Raw genomic sequence first — 13,975 nt, 5'->3', positions numbered from 1 at the left:
GGACACAGCCATTCCCTTTTACACTCTGCTATTCTGGCTTCTGGGGAAGGGACAGCGGAGATTCAACTTCTTGTTTAACAAAACATTCCATAAAAAAAAAAAAAAAAAGTAAAGAAAAGGTGAAGGTAAGCTGTAGGCCAGCATGTGGCCGATCCCCTGCCTTTCCCAGAGTCCCCTTCCTAAACGGCCCCCTACTAGGGATGCGCTGATCTCGAGGGCTCGCTCCCACAGAGCCCGTGCGGGAGGGGCGCCATCCCGGGGTGCGGGAGGGGGGTGGGGCGGGGGAAGATGGGGGGGTGGTGGGGGAGGGATGGGGCCGCGGGGCGCACGCCCGCCACCTGCCGCTGCGCCTGCGAGTCGCTGGTGGTCTCCGGGTCTGGGCGCCGCGGTGCTCACGCTCCGGCGCGGGCGGGGGTCGCCAGGCCCTCCAGCTCCGCGTTGAGCCGGCCGATGACCCACTCCAAGGCCTCGCGCCCCTGCGGAGAGAAGAGCGCGGAGCGAGTGCCGGGGCGCGCGGCCCTGCACCCCGCCCCGGGAGAGGACGACCCCGCTGGCGCCTCTGTGCGCCCAGAACCGGCCCGCGGAGCGCCGGCGGCCCCACCGAGCAGCAGCGCCCGCGGGGAGTTAGCTGGGACGCAGCACGTATGACTAAAGTTGACCTTTTGAGTATTTTCTCCAGTTAGAAATCAAGGCTTAATTTCCCCGTGACTCAGGGCCGCCAGGGGGGCGTCCGCCCTCGGCTCGGGGCGTGACCCCGGGGTGCACGGAGCCTGCTTCTCCCTCTGCCTGTGTCTCTGTGTCTCTCAGGGGTAAATAAATAAATCTTAAAAACAAAAACAAAAACCAATGGATGGAAGGTGAGATCAGAGTTTTAAAGTGCTGAGAACTTGCAATCACCACCAATGACTGCAACATAAGACCGAATATCAGGGGATCCCTGGGTGGCGCAGCGGTTTGGTGCCTGCCTTTGGCCCAGGGCACGATCCTGGAGACCCGGGATCGAATCCCACATCGGGCTCCCGGTGCATGGAGCCTGCTTCTCCCTCTGCCTGTGTCTCTGCCTCTCTCTCTCTCTCTCTCTCATATGATTAAATAAATAAAATCTTAAAAAAAAAAAAAAAAGTTTCCCACGGCTCCGCGCCCCAGCTGCCATGCGATGCTATCATTCGGCACTGGTTGTTGCACTGATGGTGAATTCCAAACGGAGCCGCCGCACAAATAAATACTGAATCCATCCCAGACCCAAAACAACATCGCCAACCCGACTATTTATGCCAAAGAAATTCTGAAAATAATCACTACCACTTTCTTAACATTTTAAAAATTTATCTTTTTTTTTTTTTGATAAATTTTGAAAGCAGAGTAGAATTCAGAACCCAACAGGTGCATATGCTTATTTTGACCACACTTCATCTCACCCAAAATGTGACGTGGACCTAGTAAGTGCCATGTACACACGGCGCCCCAAGAATGCAGGCTGAAGCTATACCGAGCTCCCTACACACACCCGATCCAGCATCCGAGTCAAGACAACTGACCTGTTGACACTCCCATCCCTGCTTCAAAATGTGGTTTCCCAAAGCACAGATTTCCTCGTTCCCCTCTAGAACAGAACCCCTTACACGACAATTCTCAGACCATCACCCCTGCGAGGTTACCTAGTTACCCTCAGTGCACCAGAGTTAACCTAGGAGGGGAACAGAGGCTGTCACCAGTGTCGGAGGCTGATACACGCTCATGAGGCCAGAGTACAGTTTGCAGCAGTGACAGGTGTCGTGCCCTGCACCCATGGCCTCTGCACACCAGGGTTTACCTGCAAGGAGCCCTCAAATCCTTCAGGAAGTAAGACCTCAGTGCTACACAACTAAACCTCAAGAGGGAACTTTTAAAGAAAATGTAGCTTAAAAACAGAAAAAAGACAAGCATAAAGGAGTATATACAGTATAGCTCCATCTGTGTTTAATGAAGGAAAGAAAAGGAAAAAACATTAATAACTTGTATTTGCATAAAGCACTTCTAGAAGCCTTGGTAAAAATTAGGAGTTAACTGGCAGAGGCCAAGCACTCTTCCTCTAAAGGGGGGTTTTTACTCTTCAGCAGAGTCCTGTGTTGTTGTTTCTTTGTTCCCATAAAAATGGACTGCATTTATGTCTTTTTTGAAAGAGTGTTATTTATAAAAAGCCAACAGAACTTTGACTTTGACTTGAAGATGGTGGGGACAACAACCTTTGGCCCTTTGTCCGAAAAACCCTCAGGAATCCGAGAGAAACAAAATCCAGGAGCTGCGGAGTCAGCGTCCCCACCGCCCCCGCCAGGAGTCGCAAAGCCCAGGCATCGGCTGGCAGCAGCGGCCATCCGGAGAGAGGGGACACGCAGGGGCCATCCGGAGAGAGGGGACACGCAGGACAGCAGGCGACCGCCTGCAAGGTGTTTAACTGCCCGGCTCCTAGACCCCTCCCCGCCCCCCAGGGGTTGAGGGGTCTTGTCGGGAGAAACGGAACCACTTCAGAGAAAAGGCGCAGGGCCACCTCAGTGAAGCCCAGCTGCCAGCCCAGAGCCGCGGGGCCACCCGTGCTTGGGCTCGGTCGGTCCCTGACGGCGAAGGACATCTGCGTGGCCTCCCCGCCAAGGGGCGCAGGGGAGACACCCAGATGCCACAGGACGACAGGACGCTTGCTTCGCGTCTGCTTCTGCAGACACAGGAGGGAAGACACCACCTCTGTGAAGCAAGAATGGGAGGCCACAGGGAACAGCAAAGGTTGGCAAATTAAAAATACAATCTGCCAAAATAAAAATTAGTGAAGTTGTTGAACGACAAAGTCCCGGAAATCTCCCCAAAGGTAGAACACAGATGAGAAAATATAAGAAAATTGTGAGGTCAATCCCTAGATTGAGGAAGCTGACAGCTTCCTAGAGGACTTCTAGGAAAGGAGAATAGTGGGGAAATCATGGAAGAAATCATTATCAGAACGAAAGGGACCACCCAGTTCCCGACCCGATGAGTCGAGGGTTGTTGTGGGTTTTGTTTTTTGTTGCTTTTGTTTTTGATGTCTTCTTGCTGGCCTGAGCTAAGCTTTACGTATGCAGGTATGCACGTATGTACGTGTCGGTCTACAGCTATATACTTCTATGCTCCTCTTTTTTCATGAAATGAAATTCACATAAGTTAACCATTGTCAAGCGTACGATTCAACGGTATTTAGTCTATTCACAATGTTTTGCAACCACCACCTCCATCTACTTCAAAACACTGTCATCACCCCAAGAGGAAATCTCAAACACATAAAGCAGACTCTTCCCCCATCCGTACTTTCCTCTCCTCCCTCCCCGTCCTGGCAACAACCTATCTGCTTTCGTCTATGGATTGGAAGACTGCGTATAAATGGAACTACATAGTGTGTGGCCTTTTGTGTCTGGGTTCTTTTATTTTGCATAATGCTTTAGAGATTCATCCATGTTGTAGTGTGGATCAATACTTCATTCCTTTTTATAGCCGAATAATATTCCAGTGGATATATGGACCACCTTTTGTTTATCCATTTATTAGCTGAAGGACATTTGAGTTTCTACCTTTTGGCTACTGTAAGTAGTGCTACTGAGAACATTTACGTACAAGTATTTGTGTACTGGTTTTCTTTTTCTTTTTAAGAATTTATTTATTTATTTGTTTATTTATTTATTTATTTATTTATTTATAAAGATTTTATTTATTTATTCATAGAGACACAGCTAGAGAGAGAGAGGCAGAGACACAGGCAGAGAGAGAAACAGGCACCATGCAGGGAGCCCGATGCGTGACTCGATCCGGAGTCTCCAGGATCACACCCCGGGCTGCAGGTGGCACTAAACCGCTGCGCCACCAGGGCTGCCCAGATTTTATTTATTTATTCATGAGAGACACAGAGAAAGGCAGAGACACAGGCAGAGGGAGAGCAGGCCCCATGCAGGGATCCCGATGCAGGACTTGATCCCGGGTCCCTGGGATCACGACTTCAGCTGAAGGCAGACAGACGCTTAATGACTGAACCTCCCTGGCATCCCTGTGTACTTGTTTTCAATACTTTTGGGTATATAACTAAGGGTGGAGTGGCTATGCCATTTTACATTTACACCAATATGAACAAAGGTTCCAAGTTCTCCACATCTTTGCAAATGCTTACTTTCCACTTAGTTTATTATAGCCATTCCAGTGGTTATGGAGTGGTTTCTGTGGGTTCCATTTGCATTTCCTAATGAATAATGAGGTTGAGCATTTTTTTTCTTGTAGTTATTGGCCATTTGTATGTCTTCTTTGGAGAAATATCTATTCAGATTCTTTGTCCATTTTTTAGAAAAAGTTTTTATTTTTCATGCCTGATTGGGAGGGGCAGGAGAGGGGGGAAAGAGAATCTTAAACGGACTCCCCACTGAGCTTGGATCCTGACACAGGGCTCAATCCCATGATCCCAAGATCACAGTCTGAGTGGAAATCAAGGGTATGACCCTTAACCAACTGTGCCACCCAGGCGTCCCTGCACATTTTAACATTGAGTTTTCTTTTTGTGGTTGACTTGTAAGAGGTATTTTATATATTCTGAATAATAGACCCTTACCAGATACATGATTTGCCATTTTTTTCTTCCATTCTGTAGCTTGTCTTTCTGCTTTCTTGATAATGTTCTTTAATGCACAAAATTTTTAATTATGATGAAGCCAAATTTATCTTTCTCTTTTGTTGTCATATTTAGGAATCCATTGCCAAATCCAAGATCATGAATATATATCCTATGTTTTCTTCTAAGAGTTGTATAGTTTTTGTTCTTGTACACAGGTCTTTGATCCATTTTGAGTTAGTTTTTGTATATGGTGTAAGGTAGTGGTCCAACTTCATTCTCTTATATGTAGATATCCAGTTGTCCCAGCACCATTTGTTGAAGAGACTAATCTTCATTGAATTGCTTTGGTACCCTAGTTGAATATTAATTGACCACAGATACATAGGTTTACCTCTGGACTCTCACTTTGAGTCCATTGGCCTATTTGTCTCTCTTTATGTTGGTCTCACATTGTTTTGAGTACTGTAGCTTTATAAGAAGTTTTGAAATCGGGAAGTATGAGTACTCCAAGTTTGTTCTTATATTTCAATATTATCTTGGCTATGCAGGATACCTTACAATTCCATACAAATTTGAGGATGGGCTTTTCCATTTCTGGGAGGGAAAAAAAGCTATAGTAGTTTTTGTAAGAACTGCCTTGATTCTTTAGAACATTATGGGTAGTGTTGCCATCTTAACAATTATTAGTCTTCCAGTCCATGAATGAGGGATGTCTTTTCATTTATTTATGTCTTTTTTCAATTTTTTTTTCTAGAAGATAGATTGATTGATTGATTTTTAGAGAGAGTGTGTGTGTGCAGTGGGAGAGAATGAAAGAGACAGAATCCCAAGCGGACTCCCTGCTGTGTGCAGAGCCCGACATAGGACTCAATCTCATGACCCAGAGATCCTGACCTGAGTCAAAATCAATAATCAGATACTCAATTGACTGAGCCACCTAGGCAACCCCTTTTTTCATTTCTTTCTGCAATGTTTATAATTTTCAGTGTCCAGTCCTTCACTTTCTTCTTTTATTTCTATGTATTTTATTCTTTTGGATGCAACTATAAATTAGGTAGTTTTCTTAATTTTCTTATCAGGTTGCTCATGGGTAAAGAAACAACTGATTTTTATATAGTGATCTTGTACTCTGTAGTTTTTCCAAATTAGCTTTCTTGTGGATTCTTTCTTCATTGGGTTTTCTATCTATAGAATCATGTCATCTGTGAATGAAGGTAGTTTTACTTCTTCCTTGCCAGTTCGGATGCCTAATACTTCATTTTCTTGTCTATAACTGCTCTGGCTAGAACTTCTAGTAAAATGTTTTTTGTCTTTTTTAAAAGATTTTATTTATTTATTGTTAATCCTTCAATATTTGGTAGAATTTACCAATAAAGCCATCTGGTCCTGATCTTTTTTGTTGTTGTTGGAGATTTGTTTTGTTTTGTCCTTCATTACTGATTTTATTTATTGGGGTCCTCTCTCTTTTTTTTTTCTTAATAAGTCTGGCTAAAGGTTTATCAGTTTTATCTTTCCAAAGAACCAGCTCTGGTCTCACCAATTGGTTCTATTGTATTTTTAGTCTCTACTTCATTTACTTCTGCTTTAACCTTTATTATTTCCTTCCTTCTACTTCTACTGGCTTTGGGCTTTGTTTATTCTTTTTCTGTCTCCTTTAGGTGTAAGGTTAGGTTGTTTATTTGAGCTTTTCCTTGTTTCTTGAGTTAGCCTGCATTGCTATCTAATTCCCTTTTAGAGCAGTTTTACTGTGTCCCTAAGATTTCAGACCACTGTGTTATTTTCATTTGTTTCCATGTACTTTTTTATTTCCTCTTTGATGCCTCAGTTGACTTAATCTCTATTTATTTTTTAATTTTTTAAAAATATTTTATTTATTTATTTATGAGAGACACAGAGACAGAGAGGCAGAGACACACAGGCAGAGGGAGAAGCAGGCTCCATGCAGGGAGCCCGATGTGGGACTTGATCCCAGGACCCCAGGATCATGCCCCCGGCCGAAGGCAGGTGCTAAACCACTGAGCCACCCGGGGATCCCTGACTGAATCTTTAAAAAAAATAAAAATAAAAAAATAAAGTCCCCTACTATTATTGTATCACTAACAGTTTCTTCCTTTATGTATTTAGGTGCTCCTATGTTAGACCCATATTTACAACTGTTATCCTGTTGTTGGACTGTCCTCTTTATCATTATGTTATGTCCTTCTTTGTATTTTGTTACAGTCTTTATTTTATAGTCTATTTTGTACAATATAAGTATTGCTATTCCAGCCTTCTTTCTGCTTCCATTGCATGGTTAAATGTTTTTCTATCACTTCACTTTCCATTTACATGTGTCTTTAGGTCTGAAGTGAGTCTGGTGTAGGCAGCATATAGATGGGTCTTGCTTTTTATCCATTGACCTGTTGCCATTTTGTTATTTGTTTTACAGTTGCTTTCTTGGTTTTTCTCTGTTCCTTTCTTTTCTTATTCTCTTCCCTTGTGGTTTGATGACTTTCTTTAGGGTTATGCTTGAATTCTTTTCTCTTTATTTTTTGTGCATCTACTGTAGGTTTTTGATGTGTGATTACCATTAGGCTCATCTATTGCATTGTACTCATACAGCAGTGCATATTATTAAGTTGATGATCACTTCGGTTCTAAAAGCACTAAATTTTTACTTCCCAATCTCACATTTTATGTATACAATGTCATATTTCATATCCTTTTGTGAACTCCTTGATTGATTTTTGTAGATATTATTGATTTTATTGCTTTCCTGCTTTAAACTCCATACTAGTTTTATAAGTGCTTAATCTATTACTTTTATTACATGTTTGCATTGACTTGTGAAGTGTTTTCCTTTCATAATTTTCCTACTCCCAATTATGACTTTTTCCCCCAAAGAATTCCCTTTAACATTTCTTGTAAGACTGGTTTAGTGATGAATTCTTTTTAACTTCTGTTGTTTGTCTGGGAACTCTTTATTGCCTTCTATTCTGAATGATAACCTTGCTTGGTAGAGTGTTCTTGGTTTCACGGTTATACTTGAATATATCATGCCACTCCCTTCTGGCCTGCAAAGTTTCTGCTAAAAAATCAGCTGATAGCCTTATGGGGTTTCCTTTGTGTGTAACTGTATTTTTTTTCTTGCTGCTTTTAACATTCTTTATCACTACTTTAAAAAAAATATTTTATTTATTTATTCACGAGAGAGAGAGAAAGAGAGAGAGGCAGAGGGAGAAGCAGGCTCCATGCAGGAAGCCCGGTGTGGGACTCGATCCTGAGACTCCAGGATCATGCCCTGGGCCAAAGGCAGGCACTAAACCGCTGAGCCACCCAGGAATCCCAATCATTACTTTTTACCATTTTAATTACTAGGTGTCTTGGTGTGGGCCTCCTTGGGTCAATTGTCTTGGGTACTTTCACTTCTTGGATCTGGATGTCTGTTTCCTTCTCCAGATTAGGGAAATTTTCAGGTATTATTTCTTCAAATAAATTTATCCCCTGAGAAGGGGGGGATCCCTGTTTTCCTTATGGGATCCCTATAATGTGAATGTTATTACACTTGATGTCACTGAGTTCCCTTAATCTATTCTCACTTTTTCTTCTTCATTTTTCTTTTTGCTATTCAGCTTGGTTGCTTTCCATTACCCTGTCTTCCAAGTCACTAATTTGTTCTTCTGCCTCCTCTAATCTGCTATTCATTCCCTCTGGTGTATTTCTTCTTTCAGTTAATGAGTTCTTCATCTCTAGTTGGTTCTTTTGTTATACCTATATTTTCAATCTCCTTGTTGAGGATCTCACTGAGATCCACTACCCTTTTCTCAAGTCCAGTGACAATTTTTATAATCATTCCTTTTCAATTCTTTATCAGGCATACTGCTTATCTTTAGCTCTTGTGCTGTGATTTTGTGTTCTTGCACTGGGGACATATTCCTCTGTCTCCTCATTTTGTCTAACTGCGTTTGTCTCTATGGGTAGGAAAACCAGCTACATCTCTTGATCTTAAAAGTAGTGGCCTCATGAAGAAGAGGACCTGTGATGTCCTGCAGCACAATGCTTCCTGTTCACCAGAACCAGGCACTTCAGGGATGTCTCCTGTGGGGGCTGTGTGTGTCCTACTATTGTGCCTGAGACACATTTGCCTTCAGTTCAGTCATTTGCAATGGCTCTCTTTGCCTGCTGTGGGCTCACTGGGCAGGGTTTGGGCTCTGTTGTTAGTGGACCAGTTAGGCTGCATGCCTGCCCTCAGCCCACCTGCCTGAGTTGCAGTCACACCAAACTGGAGGGTGCTCTTCCTGTGCTGCCCCCTAAGAGGCTTTGGTTGGAAGGTTTTCAATTACTGATTCAATATCTTTGACTGTCATAGGCCGGTCGAGATCCTATTTCTTCTTAAATCAGTTTTGGTAATTTGTGTGGTTCTAATAGTTTGTCACATATAGGTCATCTAATTTGTTGGTATACAATTGTTCACAGTATTCTCTTATATCCTTTTATTTTTTGTAAGATGTGTAGTAATGCCCCACTTTTATTTCTGATATTTTTATTTTGAATCCTTTTTATTCTTGATCAGTCTAAAAGTTTGTGAACTTTGTTGATTTTTTTCAACCTAACAACTTTTGATTTCAATAATTCTCTTTTTCTATTCTCTGTTTATCTCCTCTGTAATCTTTATCATTTCTTTCCATTTGAAGCCATGGGTTTAGTTTGTTCTTCATTTTCCAGCTCCTTAAGTCAGGGTAATGATTTGAGATCTTGGTATGCCTGGGTGGCTCAGAGGTTGAGCATCTGCCTTCAGCTCAGGGCATGATCCTGGGGTCCTGGGATCAAGTCCCACATCAGGCTCCCTGCATGGAGCCTGCTTCTCCCTCTGCCTGTGTCTCTGCCTCTCTGTCTCTCTGTGTCTCTCACGAATAAATAAATAAAATCTTAAAAATAAAAAATAAAATTTTCTCTCCTATAAAAAAAATGATTTGAGATCTTTCCTCTTTTTTAATGGAGGTATTTGCAATGTGTATTTCCCTCTGATAACTGCTCTCACTGCATCCTGTAAGTTTTCATATGTTGTGTTTTCATTTTCATTCATCTTAAAATGTTTTAATTTCATTTGTAACTTCTTCTTTGATTCACTAGTTATTAGAAATATAGTTTTAAAATTCCACGTATTTCTTTATTTACCTTATTGTACTGCTGATTTCTAATTTCACTTCACTGGGATCACAAAAGATACTTTGTATGATTTAAGTCTTCTTAAATTTATTGAGACTTGGTGTTTGGCCTAATATATGGTTTGTCCTAGAGAATAATCCATGGGCTCTTGAGAAAAATGTGTATTGTGCTATTGGATGAAGTATTATATGAATGTCTGTTAGGTCAAGTTTTTTTTTTTAGTATTCAAGTCCTCCATTTCCTTATTGATCTTCTGTCTAGATGTCTTATCCATTATTGAAAGTTGATTATTGAAGTCTCCAGCTATTATTGGAGAATTGTCTTTCTCCCTTTGTTCTGCTATTGTTTGCTTTATATATTTGGGGGCTTTGGAGCTTGGTGTGTAAATGGTTAAAACTTTTGTCTTCTTGATGAACTGACCCTTTCACTGATATATAATGTCCTTGTTTTCTTGTAATCATTTGTGACCCAAAGTAGATGTTGTCTGAGATTAGTATGGTCATTTCAGCTCTCTTGGTTATTATTTCCATGGAATATCTTTTTCAGTCCTTTCACATTCCAGCCATTTGTTTATGTCTTTGTATCTAAAGTGAGTCTCTGGTAGCATATATAGGAGGATCATGTTTTTTCATCCATTCTGCCAATCTCTGTCCTTTAATTGGTGAGTTTAATCTATTTACTTTTAAAGTAATTAATGCTAAAGAAGCACTAACTTCTTACATTGTTCATTGTTTTCTGTGAGTTTCATAATTTTCTGTTCCTGAATTCTTTCCATTCTCATCTGTTGTGTTTGATTTTTTTTTTTCTAGAGTACATTTTGATTCCTGGATTCTTTTCTGGATATGTCTTCATTATTTTCTTACTGATTACCCTGGTGATTATAATTAGTGTCTTAAAGTCAGAAAAATCTAATTTGAATTGATAAAAATTTGGCTTAAATAATGTATTAGGGTTCTCCAGAGAAACAGAACCAATAGAATGTGTGTCTATATACAGACATTATTTTAAGCAATTGGCTGACATAATTATGGAGGCTGGCAAGTCCAAAATCTTCAGAGTGCATTAATCAAGATTCATTAAGTGCTCTCTTGGTTGAAGTATTCTATTATAATTCACAGTCCTACAAAAGTTGATTCTGTCACTTTTTGCCAGCTTATTGGTTATTTCAGTGGAGAGACCAATCCTGGGAACACCTACCTCTACCATTTTCCATGATGTTACTATTTATATTTTTTTAACTTTTAATATTGAAATTATAGATTCACAAGAAGCTGCAAAGATATTACAGAAATGTCCCATTTACCCTTTACCCACTTCCTCCAATAACATTTTGCATAATTATAATACAATATCAAAATTAGGAATTTAACATGCACAGTGCAACACAATGAATTTTTAAAGTTCACTTCAAATGAGGCTTAAGTGCATGAAATTTCACATCAAGGATAAAGCGATCCTAAAAGTTTTCAGAGAGAAAAAAGAAGTCACATACAGAGGATCAATAATCAGAGTGGAATGCAACAGAACAATGCCTTCAAAACTCTGAGGGGAAGTATTTTGTTTTAGAATTATATGTCCAGGTATGCTATGAATGAACCATGAGAATAGAAGTGACATTTTCAGATGTGCGAAGTATTAGAAGCCATGATGAGATGTTCTCCATCCTGTGACAGGAAAGAGAAAGAGGAAGTAGGGAAGCAGGGAAAAAAAGGGCTCCAGGAAAGAGGGTCAAGGAAATGCCCAGAAATGCTCAAAAAAGGGGATGACAGCTACATGGCTGCTCAGTCAGAGAGTAAAACCTGACTTCCAGAAAGGACGGTGCCTGGGAATCTGGGAAGGGGTTACCCCAAAAGACTGACCTATGGAAAATGACATCATGAGGTACTGCAGAGTGAGTGGAGGTGTGCAAGGGCTCAGCCAGAGACCTTTAAAAAATAAAATAAAATAGGTGAAAATAATAAGACAATTATTATCCCCAAAGGGTATAATACAGCTGTATAAAAAAGAAAATGCAGTTATGGCCTGGTGACAAGCAATAGCTCTGTATTTGTATTTTCAGAATTATGGAAACTCTGAATGTGCTTTCAATAATATAGCTATTTTGAGGGAAAGGGAGAGGAGAGGAAGAGATGACAGAGAGAAAATAATAGTTTACCAAACAGGTAAATAATATATCGATAATGTCTAAAATTGGCAAATGAAGAAATAGCAGGATATACTTACTTAGGAATCTAGCAGTAAAAGCCAAAAACTGCCAAAAGTGTCAAGCGTCCCCTTAGAAGGGTAGAAATGTGCTTTGCAGAAGGAGTAAGGGCAGGTTATTTTAAATTATTTAAATATTTTAAATCCTTTAACTCTGATTTACCATGAGCTATAATATATTCTTTTTTTAAAAAAAACTTTTATTATTTTATTTGTCAGAGAGAGAGAGAGAGAGTGTGTGAGCAGGGAGAGGGAGAGGCAGACTCCCGGATGAGGAGGGAGCCCGATCCCAGGACCCTGGGATTACAACCTGAGCCAAAGGCAGATGCTCAACCAATTGAGCCTCTCATACACCCTTAAGCATAAAATATTCTGTTAAAAATATAAATGAGTATTTCATGTTGGATTAGAAGTACTATTATCAAACAAAAAGCATTATCTAAAAAATGGTAGACACAGTTCTACTCATCGTTTAAGGAGGAGGCCTTCTCTAAAGTTTTTAGATTTTGAAGCATACTGAAAGATTTTATAGTCTACTTCTGAAAAGGGGGAAGTTAAAACTCCCCACTGGGAAGTACCTTAAGAAGCTAATAGGACAGCTCAAGCTCACAAGCATTTTGTGACCACCTCCTCACAATGGCTCCACGTGCATGAGCCTCCTCAGGGACAGGTCTGAATGGTGACAAGTAACAAGCCTTCATTCAGCCCCTGGGGTCACTGGTCCAGGAGCCCAGGACAAGCCAGCCACAGCCTGAAGGCAGAGCACTTTGCTCCCTTGGCCGGTTCCAACTGTGTGATGGGACAGCTCACAGTGCTGTCACCACACACGTCACCATGGGGGTGAATGCCCCTATTCTAGCATGTGCAGACCCACATTAACCGCAGGAAGAAGGATGCATGGCGACAGCATCTGAAGTGACAGAGAGTGGCCAGATACGTGTGAAGAGACTGGCAGTGCCGGCAGTTGGCCAAGAGGCATGGGAAGGAAATGGGGAGTCATCAGGAGAGAGTAAACTTGTTTAGTAAGATCCCAAGAGTCAGCAGAAAATTGCTGGGAGCTGCTGCCCCGGGGAAGACAGACAAGGCCCCACAGCAGTCTGACAACACGGCCCGGGGGTGGCTGGCTAGTGGGCAGCGGCAGAATGGCAGCTTTGCGGCCCTTGCCCTCCTCCTGCTGGGGGGTTCTTCCCTTCTTTGGGTCTCACTCTGCAACAGATGGGCCTCCTGTCTTGAGTGGTCTCGCCGAAGAGCCCGGTGGACACTGTGACCAGGCAAGTGGCAGATTCCAGCAGATTCCACACCTCTCCCAGACTGGGCGAACCATATTCAAGGTTCACTTATTTCTTCCTTCCTTTTTTTCTTCTGTTCTTTCTTTCTTTCTTCTTTGATTTTTGGGTGAGGCATCTGATTAAAGATTGAGGCAGTTTAGCTCCAGTTTATGAGGAAACAGAAGGTGACAGAGTCCACAGCTCAGAGTGACACATCACACACGCCACACTGCCCACACACACTGTGTTCACCAGATGGTCGGGCTCTCTATGTGTGGTCACCCTAGTGGTGCGTCCATGGAGGAAGAGAGCCCCGGCATCCTATCATGACTTTGGATTCAAGGTGAAGGTCTCTGGCAAACTCAAGCTGCAGTGGGAAGTTCTTAAAGGAGCCTGAACGACATGGCTCCCATTTGCTGACTGAGGCACCGAGTGTGTACACACATGCTGCAGACAGACAGACAGACCAACCATGGGAGGAAGCAGGGCCCAGAGCAGTACAGGATGGAAAGTCAACAGGGTAAGGGTTTCAAGGCAGGAATATAAGGATTCCCTAAACAGAGGGAAGCAGGAAACTCTCTGACTTTCCTATGAGGTATGAAGATGACTGCCAACTAACTGTCAAACCCCTTTCTGATAGTCCAGCCACTGGTGCCCTAGGAAACCAAGGAATGTTTGTGAAGTTCAAGAAGACGCTAGAAATGGCTTCTGCCACTAAAAGAGAAGAGCCAGTGGTGGTCACATGGCTGGGTGCCAGCCTGTG

General features: G+C 42.0%; 1 protein-coding gene across 6 annotated transcripts in view; it reads right to left on the bottom strand.

Moving 5' to 3' along the window:
- The window catches only part of PRELID3A (PRELI domain containing 3A), a 50,290-nt gene that overhangs the window by 22,919 nt on the left and 13,396 nt on the right, over window positions 1-13,975 (bottom strand). The window contains exon 6 of one of the 6 annotated variants that reach the window (XM_038543919.1): window positions 320-476. The exons of 3 other annotated variants lie outside the window; for them this stretch is intronic. In XM_038543919.1, the coding sequence (XP_038399847.1) occupies window positions 393-476 (84 nt within the window). In that variant the 3' untranslated portion in view covers window positions 320-392. Of the gene's footprint in view, window positions 1-319; window positions 477-9,483; window positions 13,349-13,975 lie in introns of those variants that run through there. 2 more of the 6 variants (XM_038543921.1, XM_038543920.1) reach the window with 2 other exon arrangements.

This window comes from Canis lupus, chromosome 7, assembly GCF_011100685.1.
Source record: "Canis lupus familiaris isolate Mischka breed German Shepherd chromosome 7, alternate assembly UU_Cfam_GSD_1.0, whole genome shotgun sequence".
In the NCBI taxonomy this organism is placed as follows: Eukaryota; Metazoa; Chordata; class Mammalia; order Carnivora; family Canidae; genus Canis; species Canis lupus.
The sequence above is the reverse complement of the archived record's forward strand: the minus strand, read 5'-3'. Positions and strand labels throughout refer to the sequence as shown.